Below are 21,630 nucleotides of genomic sequence, written 5' to 3'. Positions count from 1 at the left end.
ATTGCTAACATGCAACCCCCACCTTCCCCTTTGAACAACTCTGAGATCTATATATAATTAATGAAAAACACTATGATGCTGGAGGAACTCAGCAGGCCAGGCAGCATCCGTGGAGAAAAAACAGGCAGTCAGTGACCCAAAATGTTGACCGTCTGCTTTTCTCCACAGATGCTGCCTGGCCTGCTGCGTTCCTCCAACATCATAGTGTTTTTCATCTAGATTCCAGCATCTGCAGTCCTTTGTTTCTCTATATATGCTTAGCCTTCCCTTGCACTGAATCCAATCTGGTCCTGCAAGTTGAATAGTCATAAAGCAAAGGACAGAATACATATATGATGTTAAAGAGCTGTACCCACAACATTCAAACGCTGTATATACACGGTCTTGACAATGATGAAAAAAGGCTAACTTGGGAAATGGCATCCTGTACACACTGCAAAGCATGAGTACTTATGAGAGGTGCTTTTATAATTTGTATTTCGTTTTTGGTCAAAGCGATTTTGGTGTTTTGCAATGTTGGGTTTTCTACTTCCCAGGCATATCAGGCCAGCATTATACATATTCCACAACAAATTAAAAAGAAATGTATCATCACCATTGGCATGATGCAAGGAGGGGTAGGATTAAATCATGGCCATTTCTGATAGGTGTCAGGCATATAAAGACTGTTGATTAATTTCAAAGCACCAAGCTTCTTGGTTAAAATTTTTCATGTCCTATCAGTTTTTGAGACTGCAAACACCTTTCCATCAATTTCTATTCAAGATATTAAAGAAAGTATTTTTGAAGGTGTGGTTGACAGCCTCTACCATGTATTGCTGCTCACTATTTTCTCAGACTTTGAACCAATATTACTATAGAGTGATCATTAAGATGGCCCTTGTTTTTGCTGCCTTTGCATTATAGACTCTATAAGATAGAAACTACAATCAACTGTTGCTTTCACCTGTGCTTTTGACCAGGAAAAAATGGATAAATATTGCAAGTGCCCCCGCACAGGTGCTCAGGCTTTGCTACGCAGGAAGAACATATCCTAAAATAACAACTGTCATCACCTTGTGTACATACCACTGGGGGATTACAGCTGCAGGTTATGCTGGGATAGCATGTGAATGTTAAACTGCATGAACCTTACGGATATTCAAAATAGAAAGATCACAAATTTAAATGGGTACGCAACTGTCCCACATATTCTCATTGTCAGAGGACAAATAATTAATCTTTAGCCTACTTTCTCTTTCAATTGCAGGATTTAAGTCTGTTGAGTCAGAATAAACAATTACAAAAAGAAATCCATTCCTACATTGTTTTATTGCTATTTTTATTCAGTGGCAAATCATTGAAATACCGAAAAATAAAATACAATTGTTAAAAGAATGTGGTTACATTCTGCGATTTTATTAATGTAAACAAGTGCATTGAAGGGGCTTTGAGAGGGTTTCAACATATTTACAAGACATTAAAATATTATGTTTAATACAGTCTGTGATTTGAATTACTCTCTAAGAAACTATAAGATATGGTTTAAAAATACATAATATGCCATTTGCTTAGAAGCTAGAGACTATTTAATCACACTTAAAGCTGATGTGGAAAAGGTATAAGGTTCCAAAGGTTTTCAATCTTAAGATCATAAATAAAATACATTAGATTACCAAAAATGAACTGTATTTTAACTGCCTGAAAAAATCTAATTATAAAACAGTAATGAAACGAGTTAGGCATTCTAAAAATTAAAAAAGTTGAAAGAAATAATCAAACTTTATCTGAACTCCCCATACCTTCCCACTTATACATTTTAAATTAATCACACACATACTGAACATACTTAAATAATAAAACAATTTCTTCATTTTTGTCAGTGTATGATTTTAGAATAACCTACTTTCATCAGCTATTATAACATTCTGATGATCCCACCAATTAATGGAATAATCACCCATGCACCCAGCTATAAATTTTTCTTGATATGCACTTATTCAATGACTTACAGTACAGCTCTGTCAATCTAGATATGTTAGTTCACTATAATGATAGTAAAGTCTATAATATTACATGTAAACATTTCTGGTTAGGAAATTTCAGGACTGAAAAGGCAAGGCTACAGTTACAGTGCATAGTTGAAACAATGGAAGCACACAATAAATTACAACAGAAAACGCTTCAATACATGTAAACTATTACATTTTAAAATGCAGCACATAAAACACATAAAATACCCGAGTGTTTAACCCCAATTCCCATTATACTAACACTGTATCCCAAACTACAGACATTAAAATTGGTGAACACAGCTGCAATTCCACTATTGTTTTATGTTTACTTATGGGAACACAACAACCAATGAGCAGTAGTTCTACTAGACTGCTCAAACTTGTGACATTTGACATCTACCAAAGAATCACAGACAGAAGCAGCTTAGTTCATGTAAACTTCATTTTGATTTCACTGTTAAAGGATGAGTGTCCTGTTCTAATGGACAGAGGTAAACAAATGAAAAGTGCCTTGATTGAGGTATTGTGGCATCCTCTGCAGGCAATAGATGTAAGGCTGTTACCTAGTCAGGCTTTTCTGTGCCTCTTTCAACAAGCTGTCAAAATCCATAGTGTCATACTTGCTTTTCATTGGAGCAGGGTCCAAGTCTTCTGCACTGGGATCTAAAATTAACCAAGAAATTTTTAGTTCTATATTACTTCCATTTCATAAAATAAGCACTTCAATAAACACTCGATATTAATTCCTCCTGGGACATGTTTGTTTCAAGGTACTGCACAATTTCTATTCATTATATTCTTTTATATAGAAAATTGCAATTCAAGATTTCAGTCCATTTATGTTTTCAACAGAATTTCAATACATAATGGTTATGATCACACTCTTCACAGTCGAAGGATTTGTTAATGATGCTCATTCAGTAATTGCCAGTGCAGACAAAACTTATTCAAGTATGCATCAGCCATCCCAGCACTTGCTATAAAGTGTGCATAAAACACTTATTGAATCACAAAACAAATCTATGGTGAAGAATTTGCACGCTAGTGAATTGTTAAAGCTATTGCTTTATGGGTGTTCTGAACATGCAAAGTTCAAAATCCCATCGGCAATGGCATGGATGCAGAACTATTTCACGTAGAAATGAAGCAAAGAAATGGAACTTATGAGTTAGTTCTAGATTTGCTGTGGTTTAGGAGAATGCAGTGTCTTTAGGAGAATGCTTCTTGATTAGATAAATCAAGAATTGGCATTACCTAGGATTTTAGGAAAAGAAGAGAGCCACACTATGAAGAAGCCAAGTGGAGATTTTATTGAACATATACACTAGTACCTCCCTTGACGGGCAGGATGTGTTCCCAACTTGTTAATGGAATCGATGCTAAAACTGTTATTATAGCATTACACATAAAAAGATGCATTATCAATAGTGCTGCTGAGCCAGGAACCTGCCACAAATCCAGTTTGACCTTATCCACCTGGAAATTTCTCCATGGTAACAAGCTTAATGTTGTTTACTGGGCATTAAGCTTGTTACCTTCGAGAAATGAAAAGCATTGTGATGCTGGAGGAACTCAGCAGGCCAGGCAGCATCCGTGGAGAAAAGCAGACTGTCAACGTTTCGGGTCAGGACCCTTCTTCAGGCCCTTCTTCTGAAGATAGGAAAAGGGGAAGCCCAATATATAGGAGGGAAAAGCAGAGATTTCTCTACCTTAGATAAATCTCTGGGAGGACATTGTTGTGCAGTCAAAAAAGAGGGGACGCTGTACCTTCTATCACATCCGACAGGAGTAGGCAGTTTCTCTACATCAAGCTGTGATGTGATTCATTGTTGGATTTGTGCCAGCTTCCTGGCACCCACGTTCCCAGCACAGCAGCAGGGAGAGCAGGTGTTCATACCAGGTTTTTCTGTAGTGCATGAGTGCATAGTCCAAGTGAATATCTTTTTTAAAATACAGGAAGTCCCCGACTTACGAACGCCCATACATATGAACCGACCTTCGTGGTCTTAACGACCTTCGGTTCGTAAGCGGGCCTGGTCCCCGATCCTACCACGGCGGCGGTACACCTTCTTTGGCCCAACCCCGGGCCAAGTGCGCATGTGCGGCTGGGGCCACGCGCAGCCGTGATCCCCGGGCCAAGTGCACATGCGTGGCCATGATCCCCGGGCCAAGTGCGCATGCGCAGACATTGTTCCAAGTTACAGGCAAGATCGGGTTACGAACAGTCTCAAAAACGGAACTCGTTCGTAACCCGGGGACTTCCTGTACAAAGATGTGTCTATCTCTTGAGTGTTTGGGCTGGAAGACCAAGAGCATTACAATGAATCAGTGCTCTGTGGGATAGCACTGAGTGGGATACTGGTGCACATAAAATGTATAAATGTTCTGTACTGCGGGAAAAGGCTAGCTCTGGCAGGAGATAGAGCCACTAACCTCCTCTTCCATGTGCACTTTACCTGGCGAACTTAAACACATGGACCACCAACAGCGAATTGTTGTGAATGTCCAAGAACAGTTACACATCTTTCAATAGGATATAGTTTCCATTTTGTACCGATCAACTCTACAAAACAGTATTATTGACAGAGCTGAATTGCTGAGATCTATGGAGAGTAAAGTGCAAATTCTTGTGGATCCTTACCCAGGTCAGTGTAATTGACTTTGCAGAATTGTCTGATCCCTCCACAATATAAATGCAATGTAGACTCACTCCGTTTCTGCAATTTATGCCCATTCTTGAGAGCAGAAGCAGCATCCTCACTATGGCGATATGTGATAAATCCATACTTAACACTGCATTTAAAAAAAATTGCATTAAAACATTTAATTAAAAATGGACAGTACATTTTGTCACTTGAAAATATGAGATACATATGAATGTATCATAATCTCAATAAATGCTTACCCCCTATCTTGAGTAAGTAGTTTGCATTCTTCGATCTCTCCAAAAACTTCAAAACGGCGCTTTAGTTCTGCTGGAGTTATATTGCAGGCTAACTTTCCAATGTAGATAATACGGCACTCATCCTGAACAAACAAATCTAATTTGAATCCATTTGTAAAATCTCCTTCAGTTATTCCACTTCCCCCTTGTGTGGTGTTTTAAATCAATTATTTATCGAACACCTATTAACAGCATACATTTTCAGCACATATCTGTTTGTTTACGTTTGAACTAAGAGTTTGACAATCTCTCTGTTCTCACACAACACTTTGTTAAAGGCAGCATATAAATACAAGTTATTGTTGATCTATTTGCAATGGATATGGGCGGTCTTAGAAAGGAACTGTAGGTTTGGAGGGCCTAAAATTACCACAAACAGTGGAACATTATTTTAATTAATAACCAGTTATTAAAAATGAACAGTATATGCAAAAGAGTGATTTTCTAAACTGTTTCTTATTTATAAAATATTACTACAGAGCGGCTATTTAATGGTAAAGTCTGAATGAGGCCATGAACCAAAGATTTAGCAATTTGCAACCATCATAGAATCCTTGATTAAGGATGGGATTATATCCCCTAGGTCACCTCTAGGCACCTGTTATTTGAGTATTATGATATTACTGATGATATTTGGTCAGGAACTTTTAACATGCTCATATGATATCCTTCTGTCTATTTCAACTGACTTATTTTAAGCAGGGCACACTTCCAGTGAAATAGTGGATAAAGAATTGCCGTTCAAACTGTTGGTGAATAACACACAAGAACATAGGAGCAGGAGTAGGCCATCAGCCCTTCAATATGATCATGGATGACCTATGCTGGCCTCAACACCTGAATTGAGAAGAGAAGCCAAATTAAATTGAGTGGCAACATGAGTCAATCCTAAATTGAAATATGGAGGGGCAGAGGAATGCCAGAATAAATTGAAGGGGAAATGCAAGAGGAATCTGTTGGAAAAGTTAAAGGAGAACTTGACACAGTGGAGAAAAAAAAGTTAGATCGACTGGCTCTAATTCCTATATGAACTTGCCTATAAGAAGCAGTGTGTCTCTGCGAACCTTGGTATAACTGGTGAGCTTCCAAACATCACTGCCATTTCTTAATTCGGGTCAGTCCTGATCACCTCAATGCTTGCTGACCAACACAGGGTCCTGTTCTGTCCCCTCCCTAACTCTATTAGTATTCCCCATCCCATCCACTTTGATTCTGGCTTCTTGTGTCAACCAATTTTAACCCTACACCACCCACAGATCTACCCTAAACTATCTTGGGCCAAAGGTATGGACTTCTGTTTCAAAAACTCCAATACACCTCCTTTAAGGCTAAACACAAATGAAAGTTACTGTTGTTGTCATCATCGTAGCTTAGTTAGTCTACTGGGAATGTTAAATGCTAGAGTTTGACTTTTATGACTATATTAAAGCTGAACTATATAAATTCTTCAACCTGCCACATTTTTTCTCTCAGGACGCATGCCTCAACTCTCCTGAAATGAACGATCAATTTTGTGACATCAACACCTGGATTTCTGCTTTAATATATTTATGACATTTATGTAAACAAAGGAACAGCTGGACCTCAAATTATAAAGCCCATTTTCACGTTTATAAGTCAAAGCTATTTCTGAGGAATCACCTTCATGACAACATATCAGCTTATTTGATGTCATTGCTTAGTATTTTTTTAGATTAGAATGTATGAATCTTTGCAGGTTTAGACAGAAGTAATATGCAAATAACTAATCAAAAATCTATGCTCAGAATTCAGTACTCACAGAATTTAAAAACATTTCAATTTTTACATAAAACTCTTGCTTATTAGAGAAATGTTATGAAAATATATTTTGACAAAACCAGAAGCAGTAAAACTAACTGTCCTTAAGTGACATGAATGAGTTTGTTAAGCACTAATACATTAATTATGAGCGTGGGCAGAAACTAAATGAGTGACAAAGCTAGTTACTATCTACAGGCAACATGTCTCTTGCCAGTGCTGAGATTAAAGCCGGGAACCATTGACGCAAAGGATTTAAGCGATAGGGGCCCTGAGCATAAGTCCTACTTAGCCAAGGGAAATGAGTACAGTCCTACTCATTATTAGTAGACATGGTAATCTTGGTTTAATCAGAGACAGTAAGCCTAATGCAACTTAGGATGAACACTGCTGGGAATATCAAAATCAATAAATATTTATACTTCTCGTCAGACTTAAATAAATATAAATTTGGAAGTCTTTTTTCCATTCTGAAGTAGATGAAAAGATCATGGTAAATTTCACAGAATGGTCCCAGTAAATATACAATGTTCAAAATAAACTTGTGATAGGAAAATGAAGCAGGATTGACACCTAAAAATCCAAGTTCATATTGTCTTCTAAGATGATCAAGCATAATTTTACCCATTTAAAATGGGAGTATTAAAAAATCTGAACCTCAGCTCAAACAAGCTCTAACCTACGAGCTTCCAGGTTTAAGGGGAAGTTGACCCATTGGTTCCCATAGGATGAAGTGTCAGTGTTTAAGGAGGCTGCCAACCTCTGATTTAATCTGCTTTCCAAGTATAAGGTTGGATGTTTGTGTTTCACAGGCCTCAAGAAATTGGCAACTGAAGTGAGGCAAGGACAGCTTCATGGAGGAGGAAACTGCCTGTGCACATCACTCCTTCTACTCACATGCTATTGCCATTGGACACAATGCCCCCATCCCTCTATACAAAGGCCCCTGGGTTATGAATCACACACGCCCTGGGATCAGGGAATGACACACATTTCACTGGGATAGGACTATTATTCTTCCACCCTGGTTGGCAATCAGATCACGCCTCTATGGTTCTGTAGCCTGTCCAGGTGGAACCCATGCCTAATAATCAGTTTTCTGGGTTAGGAACCTGTCAGGGTCAAAGAACCAAGCCACGCACAGTGTGAAGTCAGATCCCACATTATATAAGTAGACCAAGATTCCATCCCATCAGACTCTCTGGATTATTTACCCTTGGTAGCTTTGAGGCAACGAAGGATTTACCTGCGGTGCTCCAAGCCTACCATAAGACAGAACCATCTTCCTGGTTGGGTTGCGGAACTAAGTGTGCATCTGTGCTTACCACCACCTGGCAAGAACATTGAGATAGTGAGATGGGCAGCAGGACTTCTGCCAGCATCAAAGGTGAGGGATTAATTAGAACCTTGGGCAGGTGCAGAAGAAGTGAGGGAGGGGCAAAGCGATTGGCAGGACAAAACAGGGAAGTGGACAGGTCAAGATATTAGCCGCTTGATGTGAGGAAGGAAAATTGGGATGGTGATAGGAATTGACTGGTAGATTTTGACAATTGATTTTCCCCCTTTTCTGCTGTTCTCCTTCCTTACAGTGTAATGGAGAAAATTTTCAGCTCAATCAGTCTTTATGGTTGCAAATTATTTTAATTTTTTCTGTAGTGTTAGGGACATCGTTAAAGCACCCACTGGACCACATTTAAAGTAAGTGCGCAGGATCTGATCCAATTTTCTCTTCAATGTATGACTTACCACGGCTTTATTCCTTCTATCCCTTCGGTTAGCATTTTCAAAGTCCTCATCATTCCAAATTTGCCTCCCATATAAACATTTGTCATGCCTGCCATTCCTGTGGAATTTTCAGAAAAAAAAATTTGCTGTCAGCAACAAGTTTAAAATCTGCCCATAAATGAATCTCAAATATCACTGATAAGTCTTGAAGAAAGTAGGTAACCCTGGCTGAAGGAATAGTACTGGCAGATACAATGGGTTGGATGACCTTGTGGTGTGGAACCAATTCCCAGACCCCTAATCCCGTTACTAAAGCTAATTAATCAAATAAATTTTAAGATATAATTTACCTAACATGGTGACAAACAAAGATACTTAACTACACAACCACCAGTGGCAATGCATTGAAAACTAACAATTTAGTTAGAAAATTATACAATAGGTTGTGGTCAAATACAAAATCTACATTTAATGCATTCTTTGTATCCAAAGTCACACAGTGAACTATTTGGCCTCTTTTTTCCCAGCTCCCTTGGTTGGAGAGCCAGACTAGGTGAGGGATTTGGGAACAGGGTGGAGGGGGTAGGAATCAGCCTCTGGAAGCCTGGTGCCAAGGACACGAGTCCAGGAAGTAGGTTCAATTATAATGCTCTCCATGATTTAATAAATGGCAACATCCATCTTCTAAACAAAGACATATCTCTTGGGCAAAATCTGCATGTTATCAATACTCTTGGAAATATATTTCAACTGAAGTTAGAGAAGGGGAGAAAATTGGAAAAATAAAAAGCTGTAACATCTCGAACAGGTGATTTGATGAATCTTGTGACATTAAAAACATGCCATCAGAATCCAGCTGGGCATGACATTCATTACATGTATTATATTTAAAAATGATAGATTGTTCACTATATTCTATTTCAAATTTAATTGAAAAGCTCTATTTCAACTGTCTCGCATAGGCTTTTCATCTTAAATAACTGTAACACTTGTTACATTTATGGATAGTGCAGTGAAAGGCATTTACAATGATAAATTGCTGTAATGTAAGAGCCTACATTTTCTGGTCAGTAGTGAAGCAATGGCACTCGCCCCTGACTTTGAAAAACGCTGCCCACAATGATCCAGTGGTGTGGATTTCACCTTCCCTGACATCATTTGTAGGCAGCACCAATGACGTCAATAGACAGGTCTGGCAGCCAATCAATCACTGTGAAGAATTCTCTCAGAAAGCAAAACCACAATGCAAAGAACCACTAAAGACGTATGGGTAGGTTAATATGGGTTTAAAATGGGCGGCGGGGACTCGAACTTTTAAGTAATTTTTATGTTACAAATGATTACAGTGTAGACAGAGGCCATATCTCCACACTAGTTCCCTACAAGGCAACTCTCCAGTTCTCAACTAAACAAACCCTTTCTCCATAACCTTACACATTTTCCTTCACCATATATTTATCTGATTCCCTCTTGAAGGCCAAAATGGAACCTGCCTCCATCACATCCGCATCTACTGCCTCAGGTCTCTCTTAATTCCTTGCTGCTCTGTACCTGTGACCCTTACTCCTTGACCCCTCCATCAACAGAAATTCCTCCCACTATCTGCTCTGCCCGGACCCCTAATCATTTTGTATACTTCTATCAAATCTCCCCTAAGGAAAACAAACGTCATGAATTTACCCTTGTAACAGTGGCCCCTCATTTACGAGAAAGCATTCTCGCCAATCTTTTCTGGATCTTCTCTAATACCTTCATATCCTTCTCATAATGCGGTGACCGGAATGAAACACAATAGTCCAGTTTAGGCTGGAACAGTTTTCTATAAAGGTTCAGAACCCATTTTGTTTTTGCTTTATCTTCCTCTGTATCTCTTTTGATTGCAATTAAGAGAGAAGTGAAATATCAAACAAACTTTATAAAAAGATCATTTATTTCAAATAAACTTGAAATTTCTTACCCAAAAAACTAACATTAGACCTTTTGCGCCAGAGTTTTCATTAAGGACTAATTATGATGTAAAATGTCAATAGAAACTCAGACACACATTATATGAAGCAGAACACATTCAGGATTTTTCAGTCAGAATTATAGCTGAAGTTCTCATCAGTTCACTGATTTCTGCAAAATACACCGGAGAAGGCTACAAATCAATGCAGACTGTGCAGGAGCAGGAAATTATTGGTAGCTACTTATCCATTGCTGCATTTAACTGCACCTAGAAGTTGCTGCCAGGTTTCCTCCACTACAACAGCGAGCTTTCAATCAAATTTCAGATCAACAGTTTTAAGTTCTTTTTCCTAACTATTCCTTCTACCTTGGAGGCGCCATTAAAGTGTGAGAGGTTGTTTCCCCACACAGGCAGCTGAAGCAGAGGCTGGATATTCCTTCATGGCTTTTATAACTGCCTCATTCACTCTACCCTTACTGGGAGGGTTTATTATTGGAAATGATACCTAACTTGACAATACACCATTCTGGATATTTCTGGAAAATGCTAAAAGATTGGATGGAAGGCTGGGGAATGAGTGGAGGAAGGCTGTGGTCAAGTCAGAAGGTCACGATACAATGACCAGTTCTTGCTTACAACTTTATGTCTTTATTATCTTGTGAAAGTCCTACCTGACAGATTCCCTTTTCACTGGAGATCGGAATTGTGTAAGTGGAGATCCAGAAGTTATTTTGTGCTGTTGGTTAGAGCAGGACTCTGTTCTTTCCTCATCTAACTGATGTTCTTGAGCATGCAAAGAGTCCTTTGGAAGTGATTGGGCGTTTTTGTGCGAGGAAAGAGATGGTGATTGATCCGGAGAAGTAGTCCCAGGCCTTTTCATCCCTGTTAGCAGCTTTGCATCAGAATGATAGCAGCATTCATTAGGACCACAATCATTGTCTTCAAGTGTATTTTGTTTCACCTCATCTGTGATGGCTTCTTCCGGATAGCCAAAGTGTTTGAATAATTTGGCTCTTATCTCTTGGTCTCTCATAGGTTTTTTATTGCTGCTCTGAACTGAAAGCTTTTTGCTTATCTCCACTTTCTTACCATTAGGTCCTTGATTTGGAATGGGAGACATCTTCTGTTTCTTATCACTGCAAAGTGAATAATCATCATACGTTTCCTTTCCATTCTGATGACTACTAGAGTTTGGAAGTTCATAAAGTCTCAGAACATTTTTTTCAGTTTCAGTTTCTGACCTGTACAATTGACAATAGTCATGGTCACCAAAGCATCTGGTATATGACCTTTTAACTTTCTTGCCTTCCGTCTGAACTGGGGTGACTGTGGCTTTGCTAAGGTAAGCATACAGCTCAGTTTGCTCGGGGTGCTTATTGATGAGACTTTTTGATAAAGAACTCCAATGGTTCTTTGTTGGTAATTGGTTAATTGTGTTGTTAACAGATGAATCAATTTTTATTGCTGTCTTGAAAGGATCATCTTGGGTCGTTTTGTGTGGTGGTGTAGTTGGAGGTGTAAGTCCTGGAAGAAGAATGATTAACATTGATATCCATGAAGTAATTATTATTTTGTGAACATAAAGGAAAGGACATGACTATTAATATGGAATCAAGACACATTAAACGTTGAAAGATGGCATAACTATCCATGAAATCCAATACTCCCAAGTAAACCACAAAACAGGCAAAAAATGCCTTTTTCTGCATTCCTTTATCATAATTTAGTGTAGCGGTTAGTGTAACGCTTTACAGTGCCAGTGACCTGGGTTCAAATCCAGCCACTGTCTGTAAGGAGTTTGTATGTTCTCCCCGTGTCTGTGTGGGTTTCCTCTGGGTGCTCCAGTTTCCTCCCACATTCCAAAGATGTACAGGTTAGGAACCGTGGGCATGCTATGTTGGTGCCAGAAGCATGGCTACACTTGCGGGCTGCCCCCAGAACACTCTATGCAAAAGATGTAGTTCACTGTGTGTTTCGATGTACATGTGACTAATAAGGATATCTTATCTTACTAGGCACAACTCCTGATGACACATTGTTTGGGACTGTTCTCACTTTGCCCTGCTGAAGCTGTCTATTTCAAATGTGAAAAGCACATCAGAAATGTATCTAAACTTTATTATTCATATTCATTATAGAAAACAAACTAACACTAAGCAAAATAACTTAAAAGCCTTGAGCTGCAGGGAACTGGCACACCACTTAAAAAAGAAATCCAATATTCTGTCTGTGTCTGCAGGTGAAGTACAAGCAGTTTGTGTACTTACATTCTGTTCACAGCACAAATGCATTAGAGACCTGACAAAGCTATGAAAAGAGTGCCTTACAGTAGCTCATCTTTAGCCTTCCCAGTCAGCAGGATGTAGGCATTCAAAATAAATCAGATTATTCTAAAGATAACTGATTCAGCCAGAAATAGTTTAAATACATTTACAAAGAATATGTATTTATTTACAGAACTGCTGAATGTTGTCATTTTAGTGTTCACTGAAAACACTATTTCGAGGTTGCTGTCAAAATCAAAGACAAAGGGAAAAGTAATTAAGCATATAGTCATTTCAGACCAAAATTCTGACAGCTACTGAATTCTTGTAACCTATGGATGAGGAGAAACACATAATGTGCTGCTGTCCTGCCCGTACTTTATTTTCATTTTTGTGATCTTAAAAAAATGTCTACTTGTTACTTACAAATTATTAATCATAATGCTCTATGCACCCACTTGAAAAGGTAATAGGTGGAATTTGCACACTGGGTGACCAGAGGCAAGAGGACCACCTGAAAGCAGATCCATTTTGAGCATTGAAGTCTTTAATGTGCGTGCTCAATATGGAGCCCTTGTTTATTTTTCCTCTGTTTTCAGTAACTGGTATTTTTCTATTTTTTAATGTCAACATGAAGCTTTTTTTTAATAAAAAATGCAATGGCTATGGAATCTGTTCTATCAGAAGGACTGCTAGGGCCACAATATGGATGCTCCTGCTCTGTCTCTGAAGTTCTGTGAATAGTTACACAGCATGACTCGTCACCATCTAAACAGCCCATTACTTCATCCCTGTTTAGAACAAATTTCATTCATTTAAAATTCTGGCTCCAGCTTTTTGCTAAATTTAGGCTAGCTTCAAAATCTATGCTCAATAAATTTTTTAAATTGTATATCATGTGGAAAATGATCATGTTGATCACACTATCACAATGCCACCCCATTCACAGCAGATTCAGAAAAATAATTTACAAAGTATTTACTAAAGAATTAAGATATTTACACAGTGGACACTGGAAGGATAAAACAAATTCCAGCACAAACTCACATTATTATTTTCTCCACTCATCAGATACTTAACAAGCTTAATGGACTGGAACATTTCTATGAATATAAAAAACTGCTTTTCCCCATGTCTTTGAAAGTAAAAGCTACCTCTAAGTTATATTTTCTTGGCTGAAAACAAGTGTCAATGAAAAAACCTTCCAGTCTATTATAACATTCTTCTCCCTCCTGAATCGGTGAGGGTAGCAGTGGTAACTTGAATCAAAGTCAGATCATGTGCTTACCTGCAGTTCCACACAGTTCTACGCTCAGTACTTGTTCAAAAGGTTTGTTCTCAAGGGGAGACTCTTTGCAGTCACTGAAAATAGAAAATATGAGTTGAATCAAACAATTGTAACACTCTAAGTTACATATCAAATATACAAACTAGAAGAGCTTGCTATGATGTTACAAAAGAATGGCTTGAAATGATTAAGAACTAATGAAGATGGTGGTGGGTGCTGCTTTAAAAATTCAAGCTTTAAGAGCCAGCTTTAAAAGCCAGGTTGTATTTTGCACTTCCTGACAAAGGAAAATATACCACCTACCTTTCAGACTCTGGACTAAGTAACAAACTTGTAGGTTTAGCTGCAAAAAAAAATAAACATTTATAAAGTGTCAATTATATAGCGTAACATGTTGCTATTTTGTAAAGTATTCAAATCTTTTGAGTATTAGTTATTAAATAGTTGCAGGATATTTTTAATAAATGATGACAATTCTCAATCTTGGAGTATGTGTCAGAATACAGTTTGTGATAAGAACAATAGACACAGAATAGGCAAAAAAAAGAAATAGAAACAATTTCAAGACACGTTAAAACACACCATAGAGCTGGGGCAGAGATGAGAATAGAAATTAATTAAAAGCATTCATTTGTAGCAAAAAGATGTTCCTAATTATTCTTGAGCTGTAAAGGATATTTAACATTTTATTTCAGAATTCCAGCATCCACAGCACTTTTTTTTTGCACTACTATAAAAATTAAAAACAAATTCATCCTCTGAACACTGACATCTTTTGTGTAAGGTAGCTTTTTACTAGCATAAACTTCCTGGCATCCATTGTGATATACAATTATGTTAACATTAGAGCTACTTTAAACTGCTCATTCTTCATTCTTTTTGGACAATGAATGGAAATGTGAACTTCGTAGTTTTCAACCAACTTATGAAATGCCAGAACAAACAGGAAAATGGCTTCCAGCATCAGACTTTATGTTCTGGTACATCCTCTGTCCCAAAATGATGGAGATACATTTGCTACACAAGTTCTTTGCATCTCTGTGTTATAGAAATCTGGATTTGGCTAACTATGTTTCAGTGTAAGTGAAAACACTGAATCTGATAAGCCAAACACATGGTATTGGCATCATCAGAGAAAAATATAAGGGTTTAAATTCTTCAGTCCCAGTTTTTATTAAAAGTGACTTTGATCAGTTGGTACTTTCTTTATTTGGAGCAATCTTTCCAGAAAGAAAGAAAATATTTACTTTAAAGAGTACTGGAAGAAATTTAATAAGGGAGATGCAGGAACCTGGAGGTGAGGTGAAAGCCTTTTCAAAATATGCCTGATAATATTGTTTATACTTAAGTAGATGCATGATGTAAAATATAGTTACAATTTCTAGCACTTCTATACTGAATAACTTAAAAATATCTATTAACAGAGGATTGTAAAGTTATTTTAAATAAACTCAAGTTTTTTTTCAGATGAGCATTAGAGAATGCAACAAATTGACATCCTGAAATAAGATGAAATCCCTTAGTATATGAAGGGCATTCTTTATTCCCACTACAGAAAATGAGAAAATTAACAAGCAAAAGCCAATAGAATCAATGTAAGTAGTAATCAGCAGAGAAATGTCTCTTGAGAAAGGTAATAAAACAGTGAGAATAAACAGTGTCTGAAAATGATTATAAGCGTTAACTCTTTGAATTAATGAAAATGAATGTAATTTCCAAAAGACTGCAGGAATTCCATAATAAGCTTTAAAAGTGGCTTAGGGGCATAGTTTTGTGTAATTATTAAAGAGAATGAAGCAGAGAAGCTGAACAGGATTACCTAGCTTTCTGCTAGTCTTGTTTTCTTGCATCTTGGTTTCATTTAATGGGAAGTCCTGTGCAGTGAAGGCTTGGTGGTCCTCAACTATATTACAGCATGGAACCATGGAAACTGTAGGAAGGTCAGTAGTAAACGAACTTTCTTCATTGTTGTTCTCCTCAGTCCAATGCACTCGATTACAGGATTGTCGATACCGCTGGTCATTTGGCACAATGTGCGTACCACTGCCACAGAGTTGCTGTCCAGAATAATCTATCTCAATTTCTGCTACTTGTTCACAGCCCTCCCCCTCAAACTTCATCTGCACATTTGATGACCCAGACTCCTTTGGTGTTCCCTCCAAATTTACTCTCGTTAGACTCCCAGCTGAAGCTGACTCTAAATCAATGCTTAGGATCCCACTAACCTGAGGGTTCAATCTCAGTGAGCGCCGAACTGCAAGGCATGTACTTTCTTGTTTCTTTACTGTATCCCCCATTTTAGCCGCCTTGTTCTTGCAGCATTTCTTTCTGTCCTTTTTCAGCGTAATGTTGATGGTTTCAGTATAATAAGCACTATCACCTTCATGCTTGGGCACCACCTGAGACAGAATAGTCTGGCTATTATCAGATGAATGAGTGCAAACAAGTACAGGATATAAAGGATTGTGAAGTCTGTAAGGCTTGCTCACATCTACTGCAAAATTTTTTTCCAATAGCTCTCTCAGTATGGAACTTTTGGAAAGTTTTCTTACATTCCTCTTGCACAAATCTGGAGTGCTCCTTCCTTGCCTAGAACTGAGGTTTATCTTTAAGGAATTTGATAGCTTCTGTTTTTCTATACTGGGGTGTATAAACCTCTGCAAAGGGCAGTCATTTGTTTGCTTTTTGTTACTGGCATTGCCACTATCATCTTGCTGAGTTGTGACTAGTGGATATTTCCTAGGCGGAAGGCAATAGGTGTGCATATACTTAATAAGCTCAACTACTGAACATAATTCTGCTTCTGTGGTAAACTGAGAATTTTTAGTCCAATTGTTCTTTGCTGATGCAGTCATATCTTCAGACTTAATGGATGCAATGCAAGAAGCACCATTTTGTAGAACGTGGTGTCCTTGTTTGTGTTCCCTATTCCCATCATTGAAGCAATCCAATTCTTTGTTAGCACTATCATTAACACAATCATCATCAACATCACCATCATCCTCACTCTCACCTTGCTGGTGATGTGACTGATGATACTGTGAAGTCCACACTGGATTGCTTTGGTCTTTATTAGTGATTTTGGAATCATCTGTTTTAAACAGGGGAGGGCGGACAGTTGAAGTCAGGTGCTTGTGTAATTCTGTGAACGGTCGATGCTGACGCTGACAGGTGCTGTGTGGCTTACTGCCCTGTGGGCCGTCCACCTTTTTTAACAAAACAAAGAAAGGATTACAGAGTATAGTAAAGGCGAAACAGGTCATTACATAAAAACACCTACAATTTCCCCCTAAAATTTCCTCCATTCTTCATGTTGACAATGCAAGGGACACAGATTCAAATGTACCAAATGTCATCTGTTACCTCATTTGCATGGCTATTCTCCATGTGCATGGATAGATATAGAAAAGCACCAGGCTTTCACTGATGATCCATTAGCCTTGATATTAATTTTAATTGAATAATACTTTCTGTAACTCATGAAAAGACTGAAATAATGATTCAACAGTACAAACAACTATTGGTCATATTTATAAGTAATTATGGTATGTGTAATGTTCATGATGAGAATACCTTGAAAGAAGAACGTTGTGATTTTGACTTTTGGTTACTGGAGGCATGGCGCACTGTGTTGCTCTCTTTTTGCCGTTCATAGTTTAACTGCACATTTTGTGGAGCCAGAAGCAGTTTCCTTAACTATCAAAAAATACATGCCAAAATATTACACCACTTCAGCATAGATTTCATTTATAGATTAAAACGTGTGTATAATACTTCAAACTTTCTTGGTGTTAGATCTTTATAATATATACTGGGCAGAGACTGACTGCAGAGCACGTCTTAAAAAACCTGCAGTAATCCTCTCGTATGAACGTCAAAGCGCATCAAAGACACGAAACACACTGACAGTTGGCGTCTGTACTGACAGCTGCTCCTGACACAAAACCTGATCAAAAACAGAATAAAATTGAAACAGTATATATTATAAATAATAACAGACACCAGGAAGTAATATAAAAGCTATAATCTAATTTTATGTTTCAGATGACAGATTGCAAACTGTTGGCATAATGGTGAACAGCATCATCTGAATCATATAATTCGACTTCCTTTGTCAATAATCCAATGTAGTTACTTTTACTTTGCAAACTCCAGTTATTTCAAATTTTAAGTCATCTGTCAGGATCTTTTTTTTTAAGAACTATCCACAAGTCATTTCTGACGTAAAAAAGTTGGCGTGAAAATTCATACTGGGAAAATGTCATGAATGGTCATATTTTTCTAATTAAAAACGTGGCAAAAGCTAAACATGATGCAATACAAAGAGAATGTACATGAATCATTGACCCAAGCAGAGTCAAATGCAAGATTTCAGCTACTTTAATGCCAAATATTAAAATAAAATCACATCATTAAAATGATTAATTCTACCACATGAACATTATTTTCAATCTATCAAATCTGAAATAATGATTGGGGTATACGATGTTCTTCTTTTGGCATATAATTTGATATTTAGGTATTATGTAGAAGGAGAGGAAGGAAGGATAGCCTGATTGCTATGAAAATGGCCTCGCACCAAATTGTAACAGGTTGTCAAGGCTGTTTGTGCTGATAGTCTTTTAGTCAAATATGTTAGGTACAGTTGCAGTGAGCTTTTACAATCCTGAGTGGATGCTAAAGAGAAACAAATGGTGGAAGGCGAGTGGAGTATACTGGGGGGGGGGGGGGGGGGGGTGGTGGTGCAGGGGGGAACGGGGAACTGAGCATCTTACTTCAGATTAGCTGTTTATGGCAAAGCATGATTGGTTATCAGGGAGATGATAGAAACTTATTAGCTAAAGATCATTTAAGGAAAATGCTGCCATTGTTTGTAACAGTTTTAAATGAAAGGCATATATTTTATATCTCTAACCATGCATTTTTTTTTTAATTTCAGCCATCTATTTAATATTAGATGTGATTAATGTTACATGCAATTTTACAAGAAACAAAAAAAGAAACTAGCTTATCTTGCTATGTTTAAACCTGAAAATTAAAAAAATTCAGACCTTATTTTGCCTACATTATACCCATGCAGCGGGTAACCAGAGGCTCATCCAATTCCTTTTAAACAGTAGCAAGGATTCTTACTAGAGATGGTTCATCAGCCTTTGTGCTGGGGGGACTGCCATCTGGTGTTGGTAAAGAGGCAGTTTCCAACAAATCAGTCACAACTCCATCTGTGAGTTCCTTGAACGCAGACAGGCTCACATCATCTACTTGGATGTCGTCCAATGTCTCAGTGAGAGCAGCCAGCAAGGCCTCGTTTTCTTCTTCTATGGTCTACAATATAAAAGTAGATAATAGGATTAGACAGATTTGCATAGATCTTGATTCCCTAATTCTAAGAATATAGAATTTTACATTTTATTCCCTCTTGTACAAGCTGACGAAAACAGGTTGATGAATTTCTGGCATCTTGAACATACTTGGGATTTGAATCTTGAGGCATACAGTTTTCTACAAAACTCCTAATCTGTTGCCTGATGGGAGCAGTGCACAATATACATTCTTTTTAATATATTAATGCAGGTTGAAAATAACGACACCTGCCCAACCAAAATTTGCTCTCTTGGTTGCTGACAGCAGATAAAACTCAGAGAATTTCTATGATTAACTGAATGCCAAAACCCAGAAGCTTCTTGAAATTGAAAACATGCTCCTGAAAGTAGAGAGATTGCTTGTCATAGATTTACATTGATTGAGACTACTTCTTTCCTGCTGCTTTTCTTGTATTGAAGTACTGAATTGTTGTACAGCTGCAGAAGTTCTTGGCATTTCAAATAAAAGGACATGACAGCATGGTGGTTATGTTTCTGGAGAGTAATCCTAAATCCTAAATTCTAGGGAATTTGAATTCATAACAATTTGATACTTGGAATCTTAAAATAGAAGAGTAGTGCTCTTAAGTCACCATGAAGCCAAGATGCCACTTGGTTCAATCACCTTCAAGGAGGGAAATTCAGTTTATTCTTGCCCACATATAGCTCCTCTTAACTGCCTCCTGAGTGCCTGCAGGCCATTCGGTTATATCAAACCACAATAGAGAAAACAAGAATGAAGATGGAAAGTCCACGTGACCATTTCTTCAGTATTGAATCAAGACTCGTGAAAGGTACCCAAGTACAGATGAACCTGCAAAGTCTCATTTTATCTGATGCTAGTAACAAAAGGAGCCATTCAGCTCACTAAGTCCATGCCAGTCCCTTTCATCCATCTCCTTATTTCCCTGTATTTCTTTCTCACATACTTATCCAACTCCTGTTTGATTCCTTTTGCCTTTAACCAATACTGATGTGTAATATAGTCATCAATAAACCTACCATCATGTCTTTGGGATCTAGAAGGTAGGGAGAACACCCGAAGGAAAGCTACATCATCATGGAGAGAACCTGCAAACCCTGGAGGTGTGAGGCTGCAAGCTCTAACTTAGGTCCCTTTGCTGTCTGTGTGAATTCTGGAAGACTAGTACCAAAGCTGACTAGCCAAGAAGTCATGCAGTATCAGTCAATGCAGCTGGACACAAGAGAAATAGGAGAAGAAATAGGCTTTTAATGTCCAGTCAATAAGTCATGCTTGATCCACTCACTGGTCTCAACTCCACTTTCCTGCCTTCTCTACATAACCCTCAAGTTTCCTATATTAGCCTTGAATATACTTAATCAATCCTCCATCACCAAATCTGGGTACGTTCTGCTTTATTGGCAAGGCAGACCGAGCATGTTGGGAGTACACTAAGACACAAATGGACCTGGGTCTGAGGGAGGAGAGGTAGCAAGAGAATGTAGCTCCAAACCTCTTCAAAGTTAATGCCAAACCACTTAAGTTTCATGGCTTCAGTTCAAGTATATGCAAGTAAACACCTGCTGTAAGACCTGGAAAATATCCAGATTTGGACTGATAAGCATTCACCATGGACCAGAAATTGAACTAATCCAGCCACATAAATGTCATGGATACTGGAACAAGTTCAGCATTTTGTTTTGCTGTAAAATTCTAAGTTAGGAGTGTGACATAATTCTCTAAACTAGTCTGGATGAGATCAGTTGCAACAATACCAATGAAGACTAACATCATTCAAAAGAAAACAACCTGCTGAATGGCATTTTATTCACTAACACTTTCATCTGCTGCACGGCTGCACTGTGTGACGTACATGGGATGCACTGTAGCAGCTTCTTCAGAGACACCCCCAAGTCCTTTTATTTGCCACATGAAAGAACAAGGACAAGAAATGCATGGGAATACCACCATTATCATGATCTCTTCAAGCTGCATGATTTGTGCTATCACCATTCCTTTAACATTTACAACTTCACAAAACACTGGTTATACTGCACCTGGAGCATTGTGTGCAGTCCTGATTGCTACAATCGAGGAAGGATATGATTGTACTGGAGGAATTACAGAGGAGATTAATCAGGATATTGCCTGGACTGGTTTGTTTTCGTTGGAGTGAAGGAGACTGAGGGGTGACCTGATAGAGGCATAGATAGAGTTGATAATCAGAATCTATTTCCCATGATAGGGGTATAAAAAACAAGAGGGCATAGGTTGAAGGAAAGAGGAAGGAGTTTTAAAGGGATTTGAGGTGTTTTTTTTATGTACACAGAGAGTGGTTGATCCCTGGAACTTGCTGCCAGAGG

General features: G+C 38.1%; 1 protein-coding gene across 7 annotated transcripts in view; it reads right to left on the bottom strand.

Annotated features, from left to right (window-relative positions):
- Positions 1-1,314: 1,314 nt before the first annotated feature.
- ppargc1b (peroxisome proliferator-activated receptor gamma, coactivator 1 beta) overlaps positions 1,315-21,630 on the bottom strand; it is a 118,910-nt gene continuing 98,594 nt past the window's right edge. For 4 of the 7 annotated variants that reach the window (XM_052013941.1, XM_052013944.1, XM_052013940.1 and 1 more), the window contains exons 3-12: positions 19,076-19,267; positions 17,516-17,638; positions 15,762-17,148; positions 14,246-14,285; positions 13,943-14,016; positions 11,062-11,914; positions 8,464-8,560; positions 4,900-5,021; positions 4,636-4,787; positions 1,315-2,657 (exon numbers count right to left, since the gene is read on the bottom strand). In XM_052013941.1, the coding sequence (XP_051869901.1) occupies positions 2,554-2,657; positions 4,636-4,787; positions 4,900-5,021; positions 8,464-8,560; positions 11,062-11,914; positions 13,943-14,016; positions 14,246-14,285; positions 15,762-17,148; positions 17,516-17,638; positions 19,076-19,267 (3,144 nt within the window). In that variant the 3' untranslated portion in view covers positions 1,315-2,553. The remainder of the gene's footprint in view (positions 2,658-4,635; positions 4,788-4,899; positions 5,022-8,463; positions 8,561-11,061; positions 11,915-13,942; positions 14,017-14,245; positions 14,286-15,761; positions 17,149-17,515; positions 17,639-19,075; positions 19,268-21,630) is intronic. The other 3 variants (XM_052013947.1, XM_052013946.1, XM_052013945.1) reach the window with 2 other exon arrangements.

The sequence above is a fragment of the Pristis pectinata genome, chromosome 4 (assembly GCF_009764475.1).
Source record: "Pristis pectinata isolate sPriPec2 chromosome 4, sPriPec2.1.pri, whole genome shotgun sequence".
Classification (NCBI taxonomy): domain Eukaryota; kingdom Metazoa; phylum Chordata; class Chondrichthyes; order Rhinopristiformes; family Pristidae; genus Pristis; species Pristis pectinata.
Note: the sequence above shows the minus strand (reverse complement) of the source record. Positions and strands in the feature narration are given on the sequence as shown.